The following is a 19229-nucleotide window of genomic DNA, read 5'->3' on the forward strand; positions in this document are numbered from 1 at the left end:
ATAGATAGATAGATAGATAGATAGATAGATAGATAGATAGATAGAGAGATAGATAGATAGATATATAGATAGATAGATAGATAGATAGATAGATAGATAGATAGATAGATAGATAGATAGATAGATCCGAAATCATTCGAATTATGCAAGGTCAAACATTGTTATGTAAACTGCACCCCTGAACCCAGCAGGCAGATAAAAACAGTTTTTTTTCCAACCAATAGAGAGGGTGCATTAATTAGTCGCTTCATATAGAACGTAAGAGAGAGATACACTTTTAATTTACAACCCAGAACAATTACCAAACTCCAGGGTCAAGACTGTTATTAATATTATTATTATTATTATCAATATTATTATTATTATTATTATTATTATTATTATTATTAAATCAAGACATGTTTACGGTACTAAGGTTGGTGTCTTTGGACTAAGTGTTAATAATATACGAATTAAAAAAAATATTTGATACCGATAGGTACTAGATCAAATATACGAGTTTAAAACATAACATTTGCCCAATGGTTTATGGCAGATAGTTAGACTGGGAGAGAAGTATGAAAGGAAGCAATAAGTCAAATAAATATATAATACGTTGCAGTATTCTCATATTTTAACATTATCACAATGTCGTTTTAGCCATTCATCCTTCCAACAAAGTACGCACTTGTACATTTATGCATATATCTATATATACGCACACCTTGCACACTTACGGGTTGGTGGTGATTACATGCTGATCTTATGTGTTACTTGTTCCACTTTACCTACTAGCGTTGCCAATGTTTCAGGTTGATAAATAGAGTAGTTGATTTTCTATTTAGTTTTGTGATTATTATTAACATTCCATGATAGTCATACAGTTGTATAATCCCCATCCTCAACTTTATTATTTTACAGGATCACACTTGATAGTGGATGGTCTGAACATTCCTCCTAAGCAAAGATAACATTTTGATTGGGCCAATACTTTTTATTTACTGCTTTTATATTCCCTACATTACACGTACTTTAATCAGGCTGACATTATATTACGTTTGTCTTTAAATTTATTGTGTTTTATAAAAAATCATCTTTGATATTTTATTTTCTATGGAAAATCTGCGTACAAGAAAGACATCAACGCAACTTATATCAAACGTCCATAATAAACTGCATATATATATATATATATATATATATATATATATATATATATATATATATATATATATATATATATATATATATATATATATATATATATATATATATATATATATCGTGTGTTTTTCACTTAGTGTATGTAGTACGAAAAAATATGCATGTATATCGGTGCATGCGCGTATGCCGTATATGTGTGCAATATCAATACACCCATTGAAACCTTTGAAAGCGTTAAGTTAGTTTAGATGTCAATTGAGTACAAAATTACTTCACAAATGAGCTAGTAAATAGATGATGTAATTCAGTGGCATAAGCGACACAGGAATGTGATCACTAACATATGTTAATTTGCCTACATTTATATCATCCCTGATGTTTTAAAGTCTAGAGGAATAGTCCAAGAGTGGTTATAACATGTGCAATTACACCCGCTTTAAATATTAATTAACATATCATGCATATCATTATGTGGAGATTTTACAGCCAAAAAATGATAACTAAATAATTCGCCATCATATGACGGGAGCTTAATCTCTAAACTAAAACTGTATGGCAGCAAATCAATCAAAAGGAACGAAAGACGGGAACATATAAATATAAAATGTCTGTAATTACAACATATGCAAAATTTCCTTAGCTAAAGTCTTACCCCCTTTGTGGCTAAATAGCAGCAACCACTTAAAGCTTATGATATATAGAGCAATGTCAAAATTACGTTTCCTGGATACATCTATTGGGTTTTGTTCGAATACGAGAAAGACAAAATACATACAGAGAGAGACAGAGATGGAGAGATAATGAGACAGAGACACAGAGGAATGGTTGGTTTTGTTGATGTATCATGATTTCACAGATAATATATTAACTGATTGCATTCATCAGGGTGCATGGTCACACAGAAAGAACTTACGAAGGACTGCAGATAGATATCGACTGTGACACGTTTTTGAAGAATCAGTGCGACTCCATTAAGGTATTTATAAGTCGATTATGTGTCATTCCCATTGTCAAAGGTATTTCAATATTAACTGACGCATTATTTTCCTGATTCCTTATGCTATCTCTAAATTTCCGTGTATGTTTGAACTTGAAAGATTACAATATATATATATATATATATATATATATATATATATATATATATATATATATATATATATATATATATATATATATATATATATATATATATATATGTGTGTGTGTGTGTGTGTGTGTGTGTGTGTGTGTGTGTGTGTGTGTATATGAATATACAACAAGGGATGATTGATATCATGAACAATATCAATCCGTGTTAGATAAAACTTTTGCTCTGCACGAAGTTGCCCTTTTCAAGTAAACAATAGGAAAAATATATACTTTTCAAATAATCAAAAACAATCGAAACAAAAGTTTTGTTTATAAATACCAAGTACTGAAATAATGTATCAATTCAACAGCCTATCTAGCTATTTATCAACCTACTTACGCAAGGTGTGTTATTCTCAGGAACATACTTTGTCTACTCGTATGTATCCATTACTGTAAGTTGAATTTAATATTTCGATCTAATAATACATATTAATACATAAATAAAATAAAAAATATTGTTAATTGCAAACATTTGATTTTGATTTATGGTAACACCCCATAACGTCTATGATGATTAATGAAACTATTTTCCGCGGATTATATTATTTATCCCAAATTGAACTCCTTCCTATAGCAATGCTAATATCGCCCTGCCTAGGAAAAAAAACTCTATAATATATTTTATTTTCCTACTGTATTAATGAATATATTCCATCGTGTGGCACGGAAAACATTATATTTTAGTGAATGGCTCATTTGGTAATATTAAATTGCATTTATTGAAGGTTTGACAAATATGTGGTACTATATGGACAAACACAAATGTTTGACAGTTTCTACCCTCTATATAGTTTTGAGATATTTTAATTCCCCTTTCTGTTTTACATAAATAATTAGAGACTAGGAATGTGATGCTTGTTAAATGTAACCTGTATTATGACAAACGAAATGCAGTAATGAAGATGAATATAATAAATATATAAGATGTGCTTATATAAGCGTCAAACCAATACGGTCATAAAGCTAGAAAACTCTGCATTTCTTCCTTGTGTGACTTACAACACTATGACGTAATAAACTGTTGATTGATCCTAACACATATTGTGTGAAAATTGTTAATGCACCCAGAAAAAGATATTCGGAACTACATACATATATTGAAGCAGTCTAGTCAGAATTTAATCATATGTATACGTGTGTGTGTATGTGTGTGTGTGTGTGTGTGCTTAGGAGCGAGATAGAAAGACACAACGCAGGTAGGATAATCATGGGTGAATTTTAACGATGAACACTTGCCATAGTTTTGTTTTCTTGGGTCAATTAAACCAATAAATATCACAAGTATAACACTTGATCAATTTTGCCCCCCCCCCCCCCCAAAAAAGGAGGCATAAAGTCCAATCTCGGATTATTCTTACATATGTACAATGTAGCTCATGTCGTGTGTTTGTTTCTAATTTGCAAATAATATCTTACCAGCGTTCTCTCTCTCTCTGTTTCTCTGTCTCTCTCTCTCTCTCGCTCTCTCAAGCTCTATTAAACAAACATAAGTATACATATTCATTCAGTGCTGATCAGCTGTCTTGATGCTCGCTGTCTTCACTGTATTTTCCGCATAGACAGAGGTTTATCCTATTCAAATGTGGACCTCTTACCGGGCGGGTTATTACAATGAAAATTGGGGGGAGCAAAGTAAAATATAACAGGGCACTTCCCTCACGATCATTATGTACAGTTTTCACAAAGGACAATATCTATAGGCTATGACTTCATATGCATAATGTACAATACAAACATTATTCTATTTTGCCGTAAATTTTTGTATGAAAAAATCTTCAACTTGAGATAAAGGATTTTCTGTTAAATGTATTTTTTTTTTGTTTTTAAACATTTTGTTATCATATTGGATAAAATATAATTAATTTAATAATTAGTCACATGAGTTCTAAAATGATCTTCCTATACTACAACATCTTCTAATTAAAATGTAATTTAGAATTATTTGTTTAATTTACTCATCACTATATTTGAAGGATACATGAACCGACATTAATTATATTTAACAAAGAACATATAATCCGAAACATCATTTGATTTGCCAGAAGAGCACACTGATGTTTTATTTCAAATGAAGTTAAGATTTTCTAACTTAAAATTACTGCACATAACTCAGATAACTGAAGAAGAAAATTCGCATTCAAAAGGAGGACTCGAATGATTCTTATACGCACCCATCAATCACCTTAAATATTAATGTATTACTCTTCAGAAATAAGTAATTCTTTTTATTTAGATCCTAATGCAATAGACGGAAATTAGAAAGATACATAGACATTTCGTTCACTGCTGTAACAAACATGATATTCATACAATGAGAGGATTAGTTTCTGTAATGTAAATGCGTTTCAAGAGTATCAGGAAATTAATCATGTATTGTAAAGCCAACTGAATCCCCAATTATGTTTCATCCCTATCCATTGTTCGACAAGGTTACATAACTCAATTTTCTATCAATAACACCCACAGCTTTCTCTCTGTCTCTCTCTCTCACTCTCTCTTTCTAACTATCTATCTATCTATCTATCTATCTATCTATCTATCTATCTATATATATATATATATATATATATATATATATATATATATATATATATATATATATATATATATATATATATATATATATATATATAGTGTGTGTGTGTGTGTGTACAGAAAGGTATATACAGAGATAGTGAGAGAGAGAGAGAGATTTGTTGATCCAAAAAGTATAAGCTTGCTATTGAGCATACATCGATGGGAAACATTTGAAGCACATAAGAACTGTACAGACAACACGTGTTTGAGAAGGAAGATTTATCCACAATATCTAAAATCATTGTTTTGAAAGTGACAAAGACAAAGACTCATTCCAATAATATAAAACTGAATTGGAAAAGACTTACAGTGTAACTGACTGTGAAAGTCAACATATCTGTGTATCTTAATATCCACAAGTTGCTCATTGTCACTGTTCTACCTTACGCGGACGGTACCTCGCGGCCGTGCTAAATAATATATATATATATATATATATATATATATATATATATATATATATATATATATATATATATATATATATATATATATATATATATATATATATATATATATATATATATATTGACGGGTATCTGCTCTCAAATAGTGTACCAGCAAAATCAAAATAGAATTATAAAAGTAAGCATGCAAACACGTATTGATTTTGTACATATTTAAAAAATTCAAAACCAAACGACAAAGTCACATGTAAATAGCATAATCACAATTCGAAATAGCATAAAGGAAAAAATTTAATCAAACGCTATTTTTAAAAAAAATGGTTATAATACACCGTTCAAAGCATAAATATTGAGATATACGTATATACAATGTAAACGAGTACAAGTAAAATGTATTTTATGTGCACTTGAACTAACGAGTATATATGTCGTCTTGCACTGTAGAGAATGTTTTCTAATTATATGGCTCCCAAGGTGTTAAACAGAATCGGCCGCCGTATCACAGCGAATTAGATTGTAAACATGGCTTGTACCCCTACCAACACAAAGGATTCCACTATCTTAATACATTTATAAGAGAATATTTACGTTCCAAATATACAATAAATAACTTCACAAACTACATATATCATAGGGAAGTGGCAGCAAAACTCTATTTAAATTCTAATAGATATTGTGTGATTGTTGAAGTAATGCATGTTTCTGTATAGAGTTTGTCAGCGAGGACAGATGTAATTTCAAGTGAATGTGCGCTGCTTGAAATTAAAAGTCTTATGCCTACTAAAATGATCACATTGGATAATGTTTTTCTCCAAGCAAGAACTATGATTTCCAACAGAGCTGAAATGAAAGTCTGAGAATTAAGAAGGAAGGGAAAGCGTGTTCTGTATGCATATACAGATAGCAATGGTTTGTACTGGTCTAGAACGTCTAAACTTCTTGTGTGGCTTGGTGCTGATGACCACCAGTTTGTGGATGTAACCTATAATGAAAATTATACTTTAGTCAAGTGCACAACTAATTACCTCATAAGAAACAATACTACTATAACCGAAAATACTCTGTAGTAAGAACGACTATTAGATTAAGAAATTTACTAGTCCTGCTAAAATCGTCACTAGTCCGTCTATATAGGATCCAGAATACTCTTACATTCAGGGTGACAATACGTTTCATCCAAAGGTATTATGGCAATTGAGATTGTTCTGGCATAAGTTTCATCCTGAAACTCATTTGTGTGGTTGTATGTGCTGTCAGATAACGGTTCCCTCGTTTTATTCATAGTGTCCTATTGGTAGTTGTTTTCTGTGTTGACATCTTCACGTTTTTTACCATCTCTCTCAATGCATGTGATTAATTGTTACAGTCTTTGTAATGTAGTGAACCATCCAATGAATAGACACATACTTCGTATGAATCCGACATGTGTACATTGTGGCTTTGTCGCAGTCATTTCTATTCAATTGTGGCATAATCGGCTTCTCCGTTGTAATATGCCGATTCGTACAATGGATTTCGTGTTTCCCTTTGTTCCGTGGAAGATGTGATATTTTTGTCTTCCTGTTCTCTCTTCAACATTACACTTTTGGTTCTATTTGTGAGTGTACGTTTTCTCTTAGTCTTTGTTGTAGTGCCACAAGCCAGTCTTCTCCTACGAATAATTAATACAGATGAATCTAAAGTTCATAGGTTAATAAAGAATTATTTGATAGTTTGTAAAATCATGTAGCAGGAAATATATTTTGAAGATAAACAATATATCTTTTGAATTATTGTAAAATATGATTATATGACTTCTTGCCATTTCAGTGAATGTTACATTTGGTCTTCGAAACTACTCATATCTAGCAATAAATCAATGCGAGCCACATATTTAGTCAAACTAATATTTTAAATTGTTTACTAGAGTTCATTCAGCATATATAATGAATCATATATAATGAATTATAGTGTACGTGAGTGCGATTATGTTGGGATCATTGATATTTTAATCGATTTCGTCCAGTAAATATGAAAGTCGCTGTCAACCAATGATGACTGATTTAGTCATTGTTACTATATTTTTATATAATATAACATTATTGAAAATAATTAACTAAATAATAGCTCAGTTAATTTCAGGCTATACTAGCAAACATTTGTAAGCAAAATGCGAAAATCAGAATTATCCATCAGAATAGATTGATAACGAAATATGAATTCAGAAAATAAATGTAGATATTTAACAGTTTAATCTTCACATTGACAAATTCTCATATTGACAAAAGTTTAATGAATTCATATACTACGCAAATAACGTTTACATAAGGATACATTTATTAAATTTTTTTTGATAGCACTTTTCATGAACCTCTGCACACACAGACAGGTGCATATTATTCAGCGATACAAAAATAACGGCTTAAATTCACCGAGTTCTCATACGGATATAGAGGTTATGAGGAAATAAACGACGGTTGCTCAGAGAAAATCGGCAATCTGGAGAAAATTCCGCGTAGGCCATTTGTTTTTCTTTGTTAATATTTTGGATCGTTTTTGCGGTAACCCTGCATCGTCCTTATTGTTAGTGGAAATATCGACATATGATCTGGTCACCACAACTTGAGGGTCTATTGGGTCCGTTATGGTCATCATTTTATTTTTGTCAATGTCCAAGGTACAGATCATGACGCAGGCCTCATCTTTTTAACCGTGAAATTGTTTCTGACTGGCAGTGCCCAACGGTTTCTTATTCTTTTAAAGATGTTGCAGCAATTTCTCGCCGCATCGTGATTACCATAATGGCTCCAATACCGTGTTTTTGATTGCCGGCCGTGATGTCTAAAGTCTAGTCTACCCGGTGGGCTACTTGATCTGCGGCATAACATATATTAATTTCGACCAGATACTCGATCGTGGTATCGAGCAGTTGCTTTGGAGAAATATCAAAATCATTGGCAAATTTGATTTTGGCCACGTACTGTTCGTCTACCTACTTTTGCACCTGGGGCCCCGAGTGGCATGACGGTCTAAAGCGCTCGTTGTTACGAATCATTGTCACATCACCTCTATCTACGTGGTTTCGAGTCTCATTTGTGGCCAATATTGGTATGTGAGAAAGCTTACCAGTAGCTTCCCGTAGGTTTGTGGTTCCTTCCGGAGTTCCCTGGGTTCTTCGTCTATCACTGATATTTTCCGCCATGCATAGCCTAATGGCGTTAAACCTTACATCAACTACAACAACTTTTGCACCTACGGGTATTTATCGTCGGCTTGCTCATTTGAGTCGGCGACTTGGCAGATTGCCTACAGCTTTGTGGTAGCAATTTCAGGTCGAATATTTCTGCCCGCCTATTGACATACTGACTTGCAACCAATCGAACGGTTTGCTATGTAACAAGTATTACATTGTATATGACATCGCCGGCATGGTCTGTGGAGTCCATCGCAAACAACATCGTCAGCTTCGCTATGCCAGCATAGCCGTTGCCATATCAAGCTTTATCTAGTATGGTTATGTTGGGCACGTATTCCTCTCTAACAAAATACAAAAAACTTTTGCCAATAATTAAGAATTCATCAAGAATAATCAAGTTTCAGCCAGATCTAATTTGAATTATACCGACGTTAAGCTCTTTAATACTGGCCGCCATATATAGCCTATCGTGTGCTGAAAAATGGTGTTAGGTACCACAACAACAACAACAACCATCTTTTATGTAACACAATAATCAATAGTAACTGCATTCGTCAATAATCTGCGAGTCACATCTAATCTCGGGGATCGTATAGTTGGGATTGTTGTCTAATTATTATAGCTTCTTGCAATTAAAATTTAATTGATTCAATCAACTAATTGGAAAGTTGACTGGATTTAAAAGCATCGTTTAATTTATTGTGTATGTTTTGTGGGACATTGTATGGGGTGGAGGTATACCTGTATACATATACAGCTACCAGTGACACTGCTCCGGAGATGACAATACACCCAATGACGATACCGACGATGCCTCGAACTGACACTGAAATGGAATCAACTTTAAAAAAATAAAACCAATTGCGTTTTTACATCTGTGAGACAGATCTTTTAAAAAGGTTGTTTGCTTCAACTCTCAGTGATTTCTCGATCAAGGTTATGCACTAGGTCAGCATTGGATACAAAGTTTCTATGATTAGTGTATTTGAAAAACAGTCATACTGAACTAAATTTCTGGAAAATGTCAAATCCTGTAAATAAAGTTACATTACAATAGCATGTAATGGAATACAACTTTCTTAAAAATCTAACAAACAAATAATTACATTAAATCAAATATAAATTAAATAAAATGTACATAATAGACGTATGAGGATTGGATACTCTTTAGCATTTAATTATAATGCAAGTATCTTTAAACTTAATATCTTTTTCTTTTCATAGCTTTTAGGCTTCGAAGAGTCGAGGTGTTCCTGCTCAAGACCCATAGCCCGTCAGTCCTTTTGTTGGTTTATATGCCTATCTCGTCGCAAGCCAACGTCGTAAATTCGCCATTCCCTTTCCTAACCCGTGGCGGCCTAAGATAAGAATGACTGCTGTCTAACGGATATTCATTAACCTGCTTACACAAACGTTTTTGGATAGTTGATTTAGCATGACCTTTGATCGTGTTTGAATTAGCCAGTTACAGAAAATGTGATGGAAAATAATTATGTGAAGATTTATTATAATACGGCTTATCAGCGTTTAAGAGCCTTGATACAAATGTTAATCAATGAGCATATTTTTCAGATTTACTATCTGTATTTTAAATAGTTTGAAACTATTGATTACATCATACATATTCTGTTATCCTTCCATTTCAGTGCAAATTGTAAATAAGGTTAGCCACACCTCTGATATGTATAAGTTAACCATATCTCTGTATATGTTTTATACTGAAGATTTTATGATTTTTTTAATTTAGTGTATTAACAATGATGAGAACTATATTCATAGAAAATCGACTTTCTTTAAAATATCTTTAGCAAACTGTATTTACAATTTTTCATTTGTATTAATGGGATACATTAGGAAATGAAAAGTTATCTACGAATCACCGTGAATGTGTATTTCGACAGGCTTAGCTGCTCAGTTATAATTGTTACTATTCTAAGCTCTTAAAATAAGTAACAAGAAAGAATGGAGACAACAAGCTTTGTAAAATTAACCTAAGAATTTATTTCCCTAACATTTGTATCATGTGAACCATGAGAAAAAAGTACTTACGGTATTAGGGATTAAATCAACAATAACCCAAGAATTTTAAACGCAGGTCCTATCAATGAAAAGTACTAAGTGAATATCTGTTCACATAACGATGAAATTCAAGTTGAAATGTGGTGACGTCTGTAATAAACTACAAAGTGCAGCTGTATCAACAGTATCTTGTTTAATCACATAAACTATTATGCCGGTGTTGATTTCAGTATAAATTCCAGGGAATGTGTTTGTCAAAGAATTATATCAGATCACACACACACACACACACACATATATATATATATATATATATATATATATATATATATATATATATATATATATATATATATATATATATATATATATATATATATATATATATATATATATATATATATATATATATATATATATATATATATAGGGATAATAATCACTTGAATTCAATAATTTGAAGATAATACAAATTCAGCCCAAACTGACACAACATAATATAACTTGACCTGTCAAGGATTTTAAGCATAACTGACAAACCTTTGTCATACCGCAGTTATAGAACTTACTAAAACGCAACACGGATTCCCGCATGGGGGACAAGAGTTAATTCTTCTGGAAAAATAGAAGTTTGTTACCAATTGGAACATGATACATATCACGTGGTGTGTGTGTGTGTGTGTGTGTGTGTGTGTGTGTGTGTGTGTGTGTGGCCGTGACTCAACTTAATGATTTTTACTCTGAGACAGATACGAAAGTAAACAAAGTTGTTTACTTGATTAATAATTTGTTCAATTAGCACATACTCAAAGAAAAAAATGAAACTATTTTAGTTGTTTACATAAAGGAAATAAAGTATTTATATTTAAATTCAATCAAGTCAAGCAGAAATGAATTAAATTTTGAACAATGTCAAGTTAAGCAAGTAATGTTACATTACAATAACATGTAATGAAATAATAAAAACAAATTATCAGACAAATAACAAAATTAAATATGCATAAGATAATGCTGAGTCATCATACATGGAATGAGAGCGAGTTTATTCTTTTGATGCAAATCTGCGTTTGGCGTAGTTTGCGAAATATTCCTTTTCTAGATTATGCCATGCCAGAAGATACTTCAAGTCTAAACTTAGCTGATTATTCTCTAGTGCTATAGTAAGATCACACGCCTTTTACATTCATTTGGATTCAAAATTAATATTTTGAATGTTTTCATTTCAGAGTAGATCATTTCTTTCAAGAATATGATATAATCTCCTAAGTAATTATTAAGAAGCACCTTAGAATATAGCAATATATCTAAAATAAATGTTATTTCAGCTGTGCGTAAACATTAAGTTTTTTAATCATCAGTTATTACTTGTGTGTGTGTGTGAGTCTGTGTGTCTGTGTTGTCAGCACTTAAAAAAGTGATACTCTGTGCTCGTCTATTTGTAACCATCTTTGTCCTAGCTGGTGAGTTTGTCTAGCCACCAAAAATATAAATTCAGTAATTCAAAGTAAACTTTGGGCTCATCACACTCCCTGCTGATATTAACTCCACCATTATGTATACGTGTGCTTCGTTTCCGGGCTTATGGCCGCAGCTTCCATATATTGACTTCTTGCTGTATGGCCTTCTGCCCGCTTGAATAAACATAAATCAGTTAGCGTACTAACTATCTGTGTCTTTCTTGCAGCAACCTTTTAACAGCTTCTTGTGTTTCCAAGAGATGCGTTTTGATTGGGAGACCCTCTTAAAATGTGGATTTATAAGAGCTGGGCCAGATCGATTGCAATATTCTAGCTTTATGACATGTGATTTTTGCCCCACTATAAATCAGCGTTACAGGTACACATACGCGTATCGAAATCCATTTATTGATATAAAATAACAGTATTGTACATGTTATTACTTGTTGATATATAACCGTTGGGAAATATCGGAGAAGAGACAGAGCAGGAAGAGGTTCCAGAAAAAGAAGCTTATCAAATGTACATATTTTGGGCATTATATTTTTCTATCCTTTTTTGTCAAAGTTGCATAGTTGCTTACACACGGATGGTTTATGCATCAACATAGTCCTTATCAAACTTTACGCTTTCTTTCTACTCAATAAATACACAGCTATATTTTCCTTTTTAAGTGGTGTTTCCGATATTTGTAAAGTATTGCAAGCTTTAGTCATACATTGCAGAAATAAATACGTAAAAACAGAACGTAACATTTTCATGTTGTTTTATTAACATTTGTCCGTATTATGCAACAGTGGATACAAATATGGCTTAGTTTACAAGGTCAGAAATGTCATCCTAAATACCGCCCGAGTATTTGATTACATAGTCTTTCTGCGAGATTACACTTTAAACGCGCAACGAGCGCAGGGACTAGTATGTGTCAATGTGTCTTGACGTAGTTAATAGACTTAATAACGTAAGAGTACAGTCCATTATACGTCATATTCTTGAAGAGATAAATATAGACCTCAGTACGTTAAAAGCATATAAAGGAATTGCATGTTATCTGATAATTTAAAGACCCTGCAAATAATGATTCTTGTTTGAAAGCGACATGACTCCAACCCACTCCGTTTAAAGACATGCAACAAATAAAATAATTCGGAAATGAAAAGAACAAAAACACAAGTATTCACAATACATATCTTTCGCTGTCTATGGGTTTTATTCCCTCTTATTATTTACTATAACCTATTACACATTTATTGTATTCCTCCCTATTTGTGTGCGTTCACAAAGAGATCAAGAACGGATAGATACACTGAACAGGAATTATTTCCCAAAACGAAGAGTTTGATATTTCACCGATTTGTACTCTTCTGGTAAGTATTTTAAGAAATGGATATAAATTTTTCATTCATTTACACGATATAACTGTTGCACGCCATGCCACAGTGCTCTATACGGAACAAAGATGTTTCAATTTCTAACTCTAAAGCACAAAAGTAATGTGCAAAATACGAATTCCCAAAATTATATCAATAATAATGTGCACAATAAAGACATAACTGAGTTTCGTTTAAATTATAATTGTAACTAATATTAATGCGAGTTATTTGGGGATTTTATAAATACTTTTGGATTCTGCTTTTAAATTAATGACTGAGTCAATTAATTTGCGTATACAGTTTACCTTGGCTGCTACTGTCTTCTTCCATCATCTGAATTCCACTATTTTCCCATTCGTGCTCATTTGTCCGAACTTAAAAGAAATATAATCAATATATCACCTAATTTATTGACTGATTTTGATTTAATTGCTATATAATCTAAACTGATGTTTTAAAGGTTCATTTAAACTTTAAAAGTATGTATTGATAGCTTTTCCAAGTACAGTTTTATATTCCATTATTCCTTTCATTTCATTCCTACCTCCATTTCCCTTCCCTTGCCATCTTTAGTGATTACTCAAAAGGTTTACATTGAACGTTGAGAAAATGAACACAAATATGTGCAAGCTATCGGTTATAATTTAAATCTGTGTAATTATAAATATTGACATATGACGAGTTTGTTTTATCAGAGGAACACATTTCTATGATTGTTTAAACATAATTTAACTTTGCAATGTCTCTTCTTCAAATAAATGTACAAATATGAGAACGATAATATTACCGTTATTAGTCTTCCATCACGGGAGATTTAAAATTATACAATATACACGGACGGTAATATGCCAAAACATAGCAAGTTGTTAAACGATCACAAACGGATCGAAAAATAAGATTTGCAACGCCTTTAGTATGCATCTGGAGAATATATTTTCTCTAATAATTTTATATCAGCAACCCTTGTTTGGATGACACGCTATATTCAGACGATATTTTTAATGTATGTTGGGCTTATTACCTCATAAAACTGTTCTACATCTCACCGGCTTCTATATAATTAGTTAACGTGATTACTCATAATGAATCAGCTCAGCTAGGATAGCTGTTTTGGGGTTTTACCGATCCATTTTCATATCATGATGACAGAATAGCTTTTATATTATTTTGATTAGTATGGATCACATTTTACACTATGCGAAAAAAATGATGCACCGTCATGACATTTCAATATTACAAATTTAAATTAATGTACAATTTTGTTATAATGTTTTAGAGAAGGTACTAGTATCATGAGGTAAAAACAATGACGTAATTAATAATCCAATGATGTCAGATCGTTTATTTACAAATATAGTGTAAACGAATGATGCATTATCCTGAAGAGCATCCATGAAGCTGACGCGAAAGTGCTTGAAGGAATAAAGCATGGATAGTTATTCTGATCTTCTGTTGGCTACACAATACACGTATGCGTAGAATAAAGTAGTGAATTATAATTAAGTTAGAAATCACCCGTGGTCAAAGGTGTTGTCCATTCTTCTTTACAACAAAAACTTCTTGCGCATTACATTATTTGTCAATATGAAGCGAAGGATAGGAAGGGTAAATTAAAATTTAAGATACAAAAAACATTTATTGAACCGTTTAAACCAAACGCTAATTAAAATGATAAATACTTGTATATATGTCTTAATAAATAACATAGGAGTTTACGTTATACGTGCAGAGGAGTATTATAATCGTGAATTTCATGTAAAATCATGTTAGATGCTGTATAGATGAACATTTTGTAAACATTTCTTTCATAAAATGCGCTCCTGGTAGCATATATATATCGATTTTTGTAACACTTCCTGCAAACAAGGAAATGAACAAAACTAGAAGTATAATCTGCGCTCTCTGTAGTACAAGCAGTCGTAGTAACAACAGTAGTAGCAGCAGTTGTAACTGTGGTACTGGTCGATTTTATAGTAGTAGTGGTCCTAAAGGAGTTATAGCTAGCATTACAGTTGGTGCTGAAAGTAGTAACAGGAACACTAGAGGTAGTCACTAAGCTTTTATCCAACAGCCCAAAGTGAAAATCTATTTAAGCCTTTTTGGAATTTTCATCAGTTGATTAAATATTGCAAGATCCGACAGCGTATCAGGAGTGGCCTTCAGCTACAGATGGTCAGGATATTTATGTGATTCTACTACGTGTAACAACCGGAAATCATGAGCGGCATAAGGTATATTTAGGTGATATTTTTAAACGTAATGACAAGACAGGGCAATTCTTTTCCAAAGTCATTCATCGCTGGAAACATGCAATCTCTGTCCCTGGCAGCCCACTGATTCCAGTATTTTCTTCGATATTTTGCTCGATCATTAATTTTATCAAGTTGTTACTGAGATGGCTTTGGAACATTGACAAAATTTTCTTTTGGAAGCACTCTTCCTTTTATAAAAACACTGTTCAGTGTTTGTTCAGTTTCAAACGTTGATTGTTCAACCACCGGCTGTGGAACCGATGGTTAAGAACAACTGTATCGTCGAGGGCCTTCACTTTCATGATCACCTTCATGTTCTCTTACTCTAATTCGGCATGTTAAAAAAATATTTACTCTTTGGCATTACGCAGTTTTTGTTCTGCGAAATTATTTTTTTAGATAATAGTTTGTCCATACAGTCGTGTTCACTTTTGTGTATGTCCCCGTTTTCCATTCGATCAAATCGTCATCGTTTATTGTATCCGGTTTTCACTTCGAATCAACGACGCTCGGATACAGTTCCTGGATAGTCGTGTGAACATTTTCTTTGATGCTTTTCCCTTGATTGATATCCGAGTAATTGCCCGTGGTCTGTTTGAGCAAGTGATTGTCATTTTCAACATACGACGCATCCTGCCTGTATGTATCACCGAACAATAACTGGTTAAGTTCGATAGATACTTGGGCAATTTCCGCCATGGTGAACCTTTAGTTTCCACATACATTAATTAGAAAATTGTTAAGATATCGAGTTATACTAGATCGTCGAGTGTAACATTTTGGCAATAATTTGACGCAGGATTAAAAGGTTTTGTCCTGAGTGTAGTAAACGTAAATGTTTAGTACTTCATGCTTGCGACGGACATGTAAAATTCAAGCGTTGTTGAACCAGTTGGAGAGGTGAGGTCGTAAAGAGCATCAGGAGTGATATCTGGTTTTATTCCATCCACCCTCCACATGAGAATGCCCTGGGTTTCAGAACTGCGCCCACGCACTTGAAATTTCCAGATCGCTACTGCGGCAGATATCTGCACCTGAAGTTAGAAATTGGATGTAATTACAGCCGTGGCCCACTCTTTTGTAGCATGGACTCGGCCAGGAGATTTGCAAAAACATAATAATCCTGTTAAATGCTTGAGAATTCTGATGATGCTGATACAGAAACTCCAAACCGGTTTCAATTAGTATGTGATTGTTTGAATGTGCCCAGATCTGTTTATGATACGACTTGCATCCACGTACATTTCCGTGCCTATCTCGTTGTTTGCCGTTGGTGGATAATCCGTTACCAAGTTTTTAGCTCCAGACGCCACGGTCAGGTTTTTTGTGAGTGTTCCTCCAGTGGTAGCTACATTTGAGCCACCAAAGGTGTTTAAATGTGACTACGATATCACATGGGTGCTACTCGTGATCGGCCATGTGGTGGAAGTCCATATAATTTTTGTTTTTCCATCGATGTCGTTTTGTACAAGCCAATATTTGAATTATTGATGGTCAAAAGTTCGTCATAACCATCATTAATAACACTGAAACCTTGAACAGTCTGGTCTGCGATTGGTGTATAATTTCCGCTGACATCTTTGTCAATCCAGATAGAACGATCTCTTGTATGAAAGTAATAGGTCATAGTCCTTCTCAGGTTCATCATTATATACAACCGAACTCATTTAGAACTCTGCGATGTTGTTATGGATGGAGTTGATTACATGGAAAGATCGCTAAGAACTTGTCCAGTCACGGATACATTTTCAGACATAACTCCACCAGTCATATTTGTTAGCCTGTGCCACATCAAAATCTGCTGAGGAGATGGTTAGAGAAGATAGAAGATCTTGTCATGTTGGAGGTGGTAAACAATAGAGAATGTTTCCTTCCATGAAAATATTTCATGTGATTTCTCCTTTGCCAGTCTATTGACGTGCGACCATCGTTCGGCTTTGGAGTCATTGGTGATGCCGTGACCATTCATGTTGAGATTATCCTGAATGGAGTCCCCGTAGCGTTGACTTTTTATCCAGCCCATCCTGACTAGCGCAATCTCTGTGCCCTATTCCTATAAACATTCGAAGGGAAGTACAGGACATGACGTGGTGAATTATATGGAAAATGAACATAATTGTTTTCTTCAAAACCACGTCCACAAAAGCGCACCAGCAAACTTTTTAATGCCCGATTGCCATTAGGTGATCGTGGGTCCTACCGGTTGTGGTAAAATGAATCTGCTTATGAATATGCTCATGAATTACATGCTCCAATACGACCGCGTGATCCTATACACGCTCAGTCCTCACCAGAACAAATACAGGACATTGTTAGAGTTCAGAGACATTGTCTTCGGCAATTTACTTGAAGAAAACTCTGTCTCTAAAGATTCTAACGATTCAATATTTACCTTTGTGGATCCGGATAAGTTACAACCCATACAAGAACTGGATTTGGACAAACATAAGATTATCGTGCTCTACGATATTAAAATCGACCGGCTAGAACATGAACCGCATCTACGAGTATTTATAGTTGTCGAGAAACAAGAACTGCAACATTATTTATCTCTCTCAGTCGTATTAAGATGTGCATAAATATATCCGACGTAACATGTGATTTTTTTTACTGTTGTCAGGACTTGACAACATAAACATTGACGTGATCGCGAGAGATTATTGTAGCGGCATCACTGAGAAATAATTCAATACTGCTAGGCTACTGAAGCGTAAGTTCCAGGAACCAGTTTGTCACGATTCTTTGCGACGATCAAACGGTACCGGAATGATATCGAAAAAGCTTTGATTAGTTTTACGTACCTGGCTAGTATATAATCGTCGAAGGCAACCCCGTTGTCAATAACTATGATGTCATACAAACGTAGTTTTCAGCAACATGCTGAAAAACAAGTCGTCGTCAGCACCATGACTTTCTCAAAATGTTTATCGAGCAGCCGGCGACGTTACGTCAACGTGTAATCGAGTATAAGATATGCCAAATGGGGTTTCAACAATATATCGCACATAAACTGCTCAAGCCGATCATCGCTAAAATGAACGCAGTAAAAATGACGTAAGATACAAAGCAAGGTCAGCTCCTAGAAATAATCAGATCGACTCAGCGACACCAGCAACGTTTCTTAAATCCGCTATTACAAAAAGCCTACCGAGATCGTCTAGCTATTAAAAGTGCTGATTCCTTCCAAACAAATTGGGAATGTCGGTGTGTAGATAACAAGATGGTGGATTCATCTTCTGGATCACAAACTGCAGACGTCGGATCAGTATCAGACTCTGTCCCTTGACTCGATGCAGTCGTATGCATGTAAATAATGGCTCTCAGCGATAACACGCTGTTATTCAATTGACGTTCAGTCACATCGACTGTGGAGTATAATCCTCCATTACAATTAGATCAACAGGTGGCGTACCAGATCTCGCTGATTTCCGCCGAGATATGGAGCAGCTTTTTCAACGTCCCCTTGAGCAACTATCGCTCTTTATACTGGAATGCAGCAGCAATGGGAGGTGCTCAACGACAAACGATCAAGATATCGTCAGGCGGGTACAACGTCAACGACATCGCTGCGACAATTCACGATTGATCAGAACTGACGGACACACCTCAACGAAAATCAAATGTAGCCCAACTATTCCACATTGCGAACCAGAATCACGATCGCTGACGGTTTTGGCGTGGGATTTGACATT

At 33.8% G+C, this 19229-nt stretch overlaps 1 protein-coding gene across 1 annotated transcript in view; it reads right to left on the bottom strand.

The window, feature by feature from the left end:
- Positions 1-5571: 5571 nt before the first annotated feature.
- Positions 5572-19229, bottom strand: part of LOC149791485 (MAM and LDL-receptor class A domain-containing protein 1-like) — a 40270-nt gene continuing 26612 nt past the window's right edge. Inside the window, exons 5-7 of the mRNA XM_089969204.1 lie at positions 13591-13659; positions 9178-9262; positions 5572-6912 (exon numbers count right to left, since the gene is read on the bottom strand). Coding sequence (XP_089825330.1) covers positions 6717-6912; positions 9178-9262; positions 13591-13659 — 350 coding nt within the window. The 3' untranslated portion in view covers positions 5572-6716. The remainder of the gene's footprint in view (positions 6913-9177; positions 9263-13590; positions 13660-19229) is intronic.

The sequence above is a fragment of the Sinohyriopsis cumingii genome, chromosome 9 (assembly GCF_028554795.1).
Source record: "Sinohyriopsis cumingii isolate HCF-2022 chromosome 9, ASM2855479v2, whole genome shotgun sequence".
NCBI classification, from domain to species: domain Eukaryota; kingdom Metazoa; phylum Mollusca; class Bivalvia; order Unionida; family Unionidae; genus Sinohyriopsis; species Sinohyriopsis cumingii.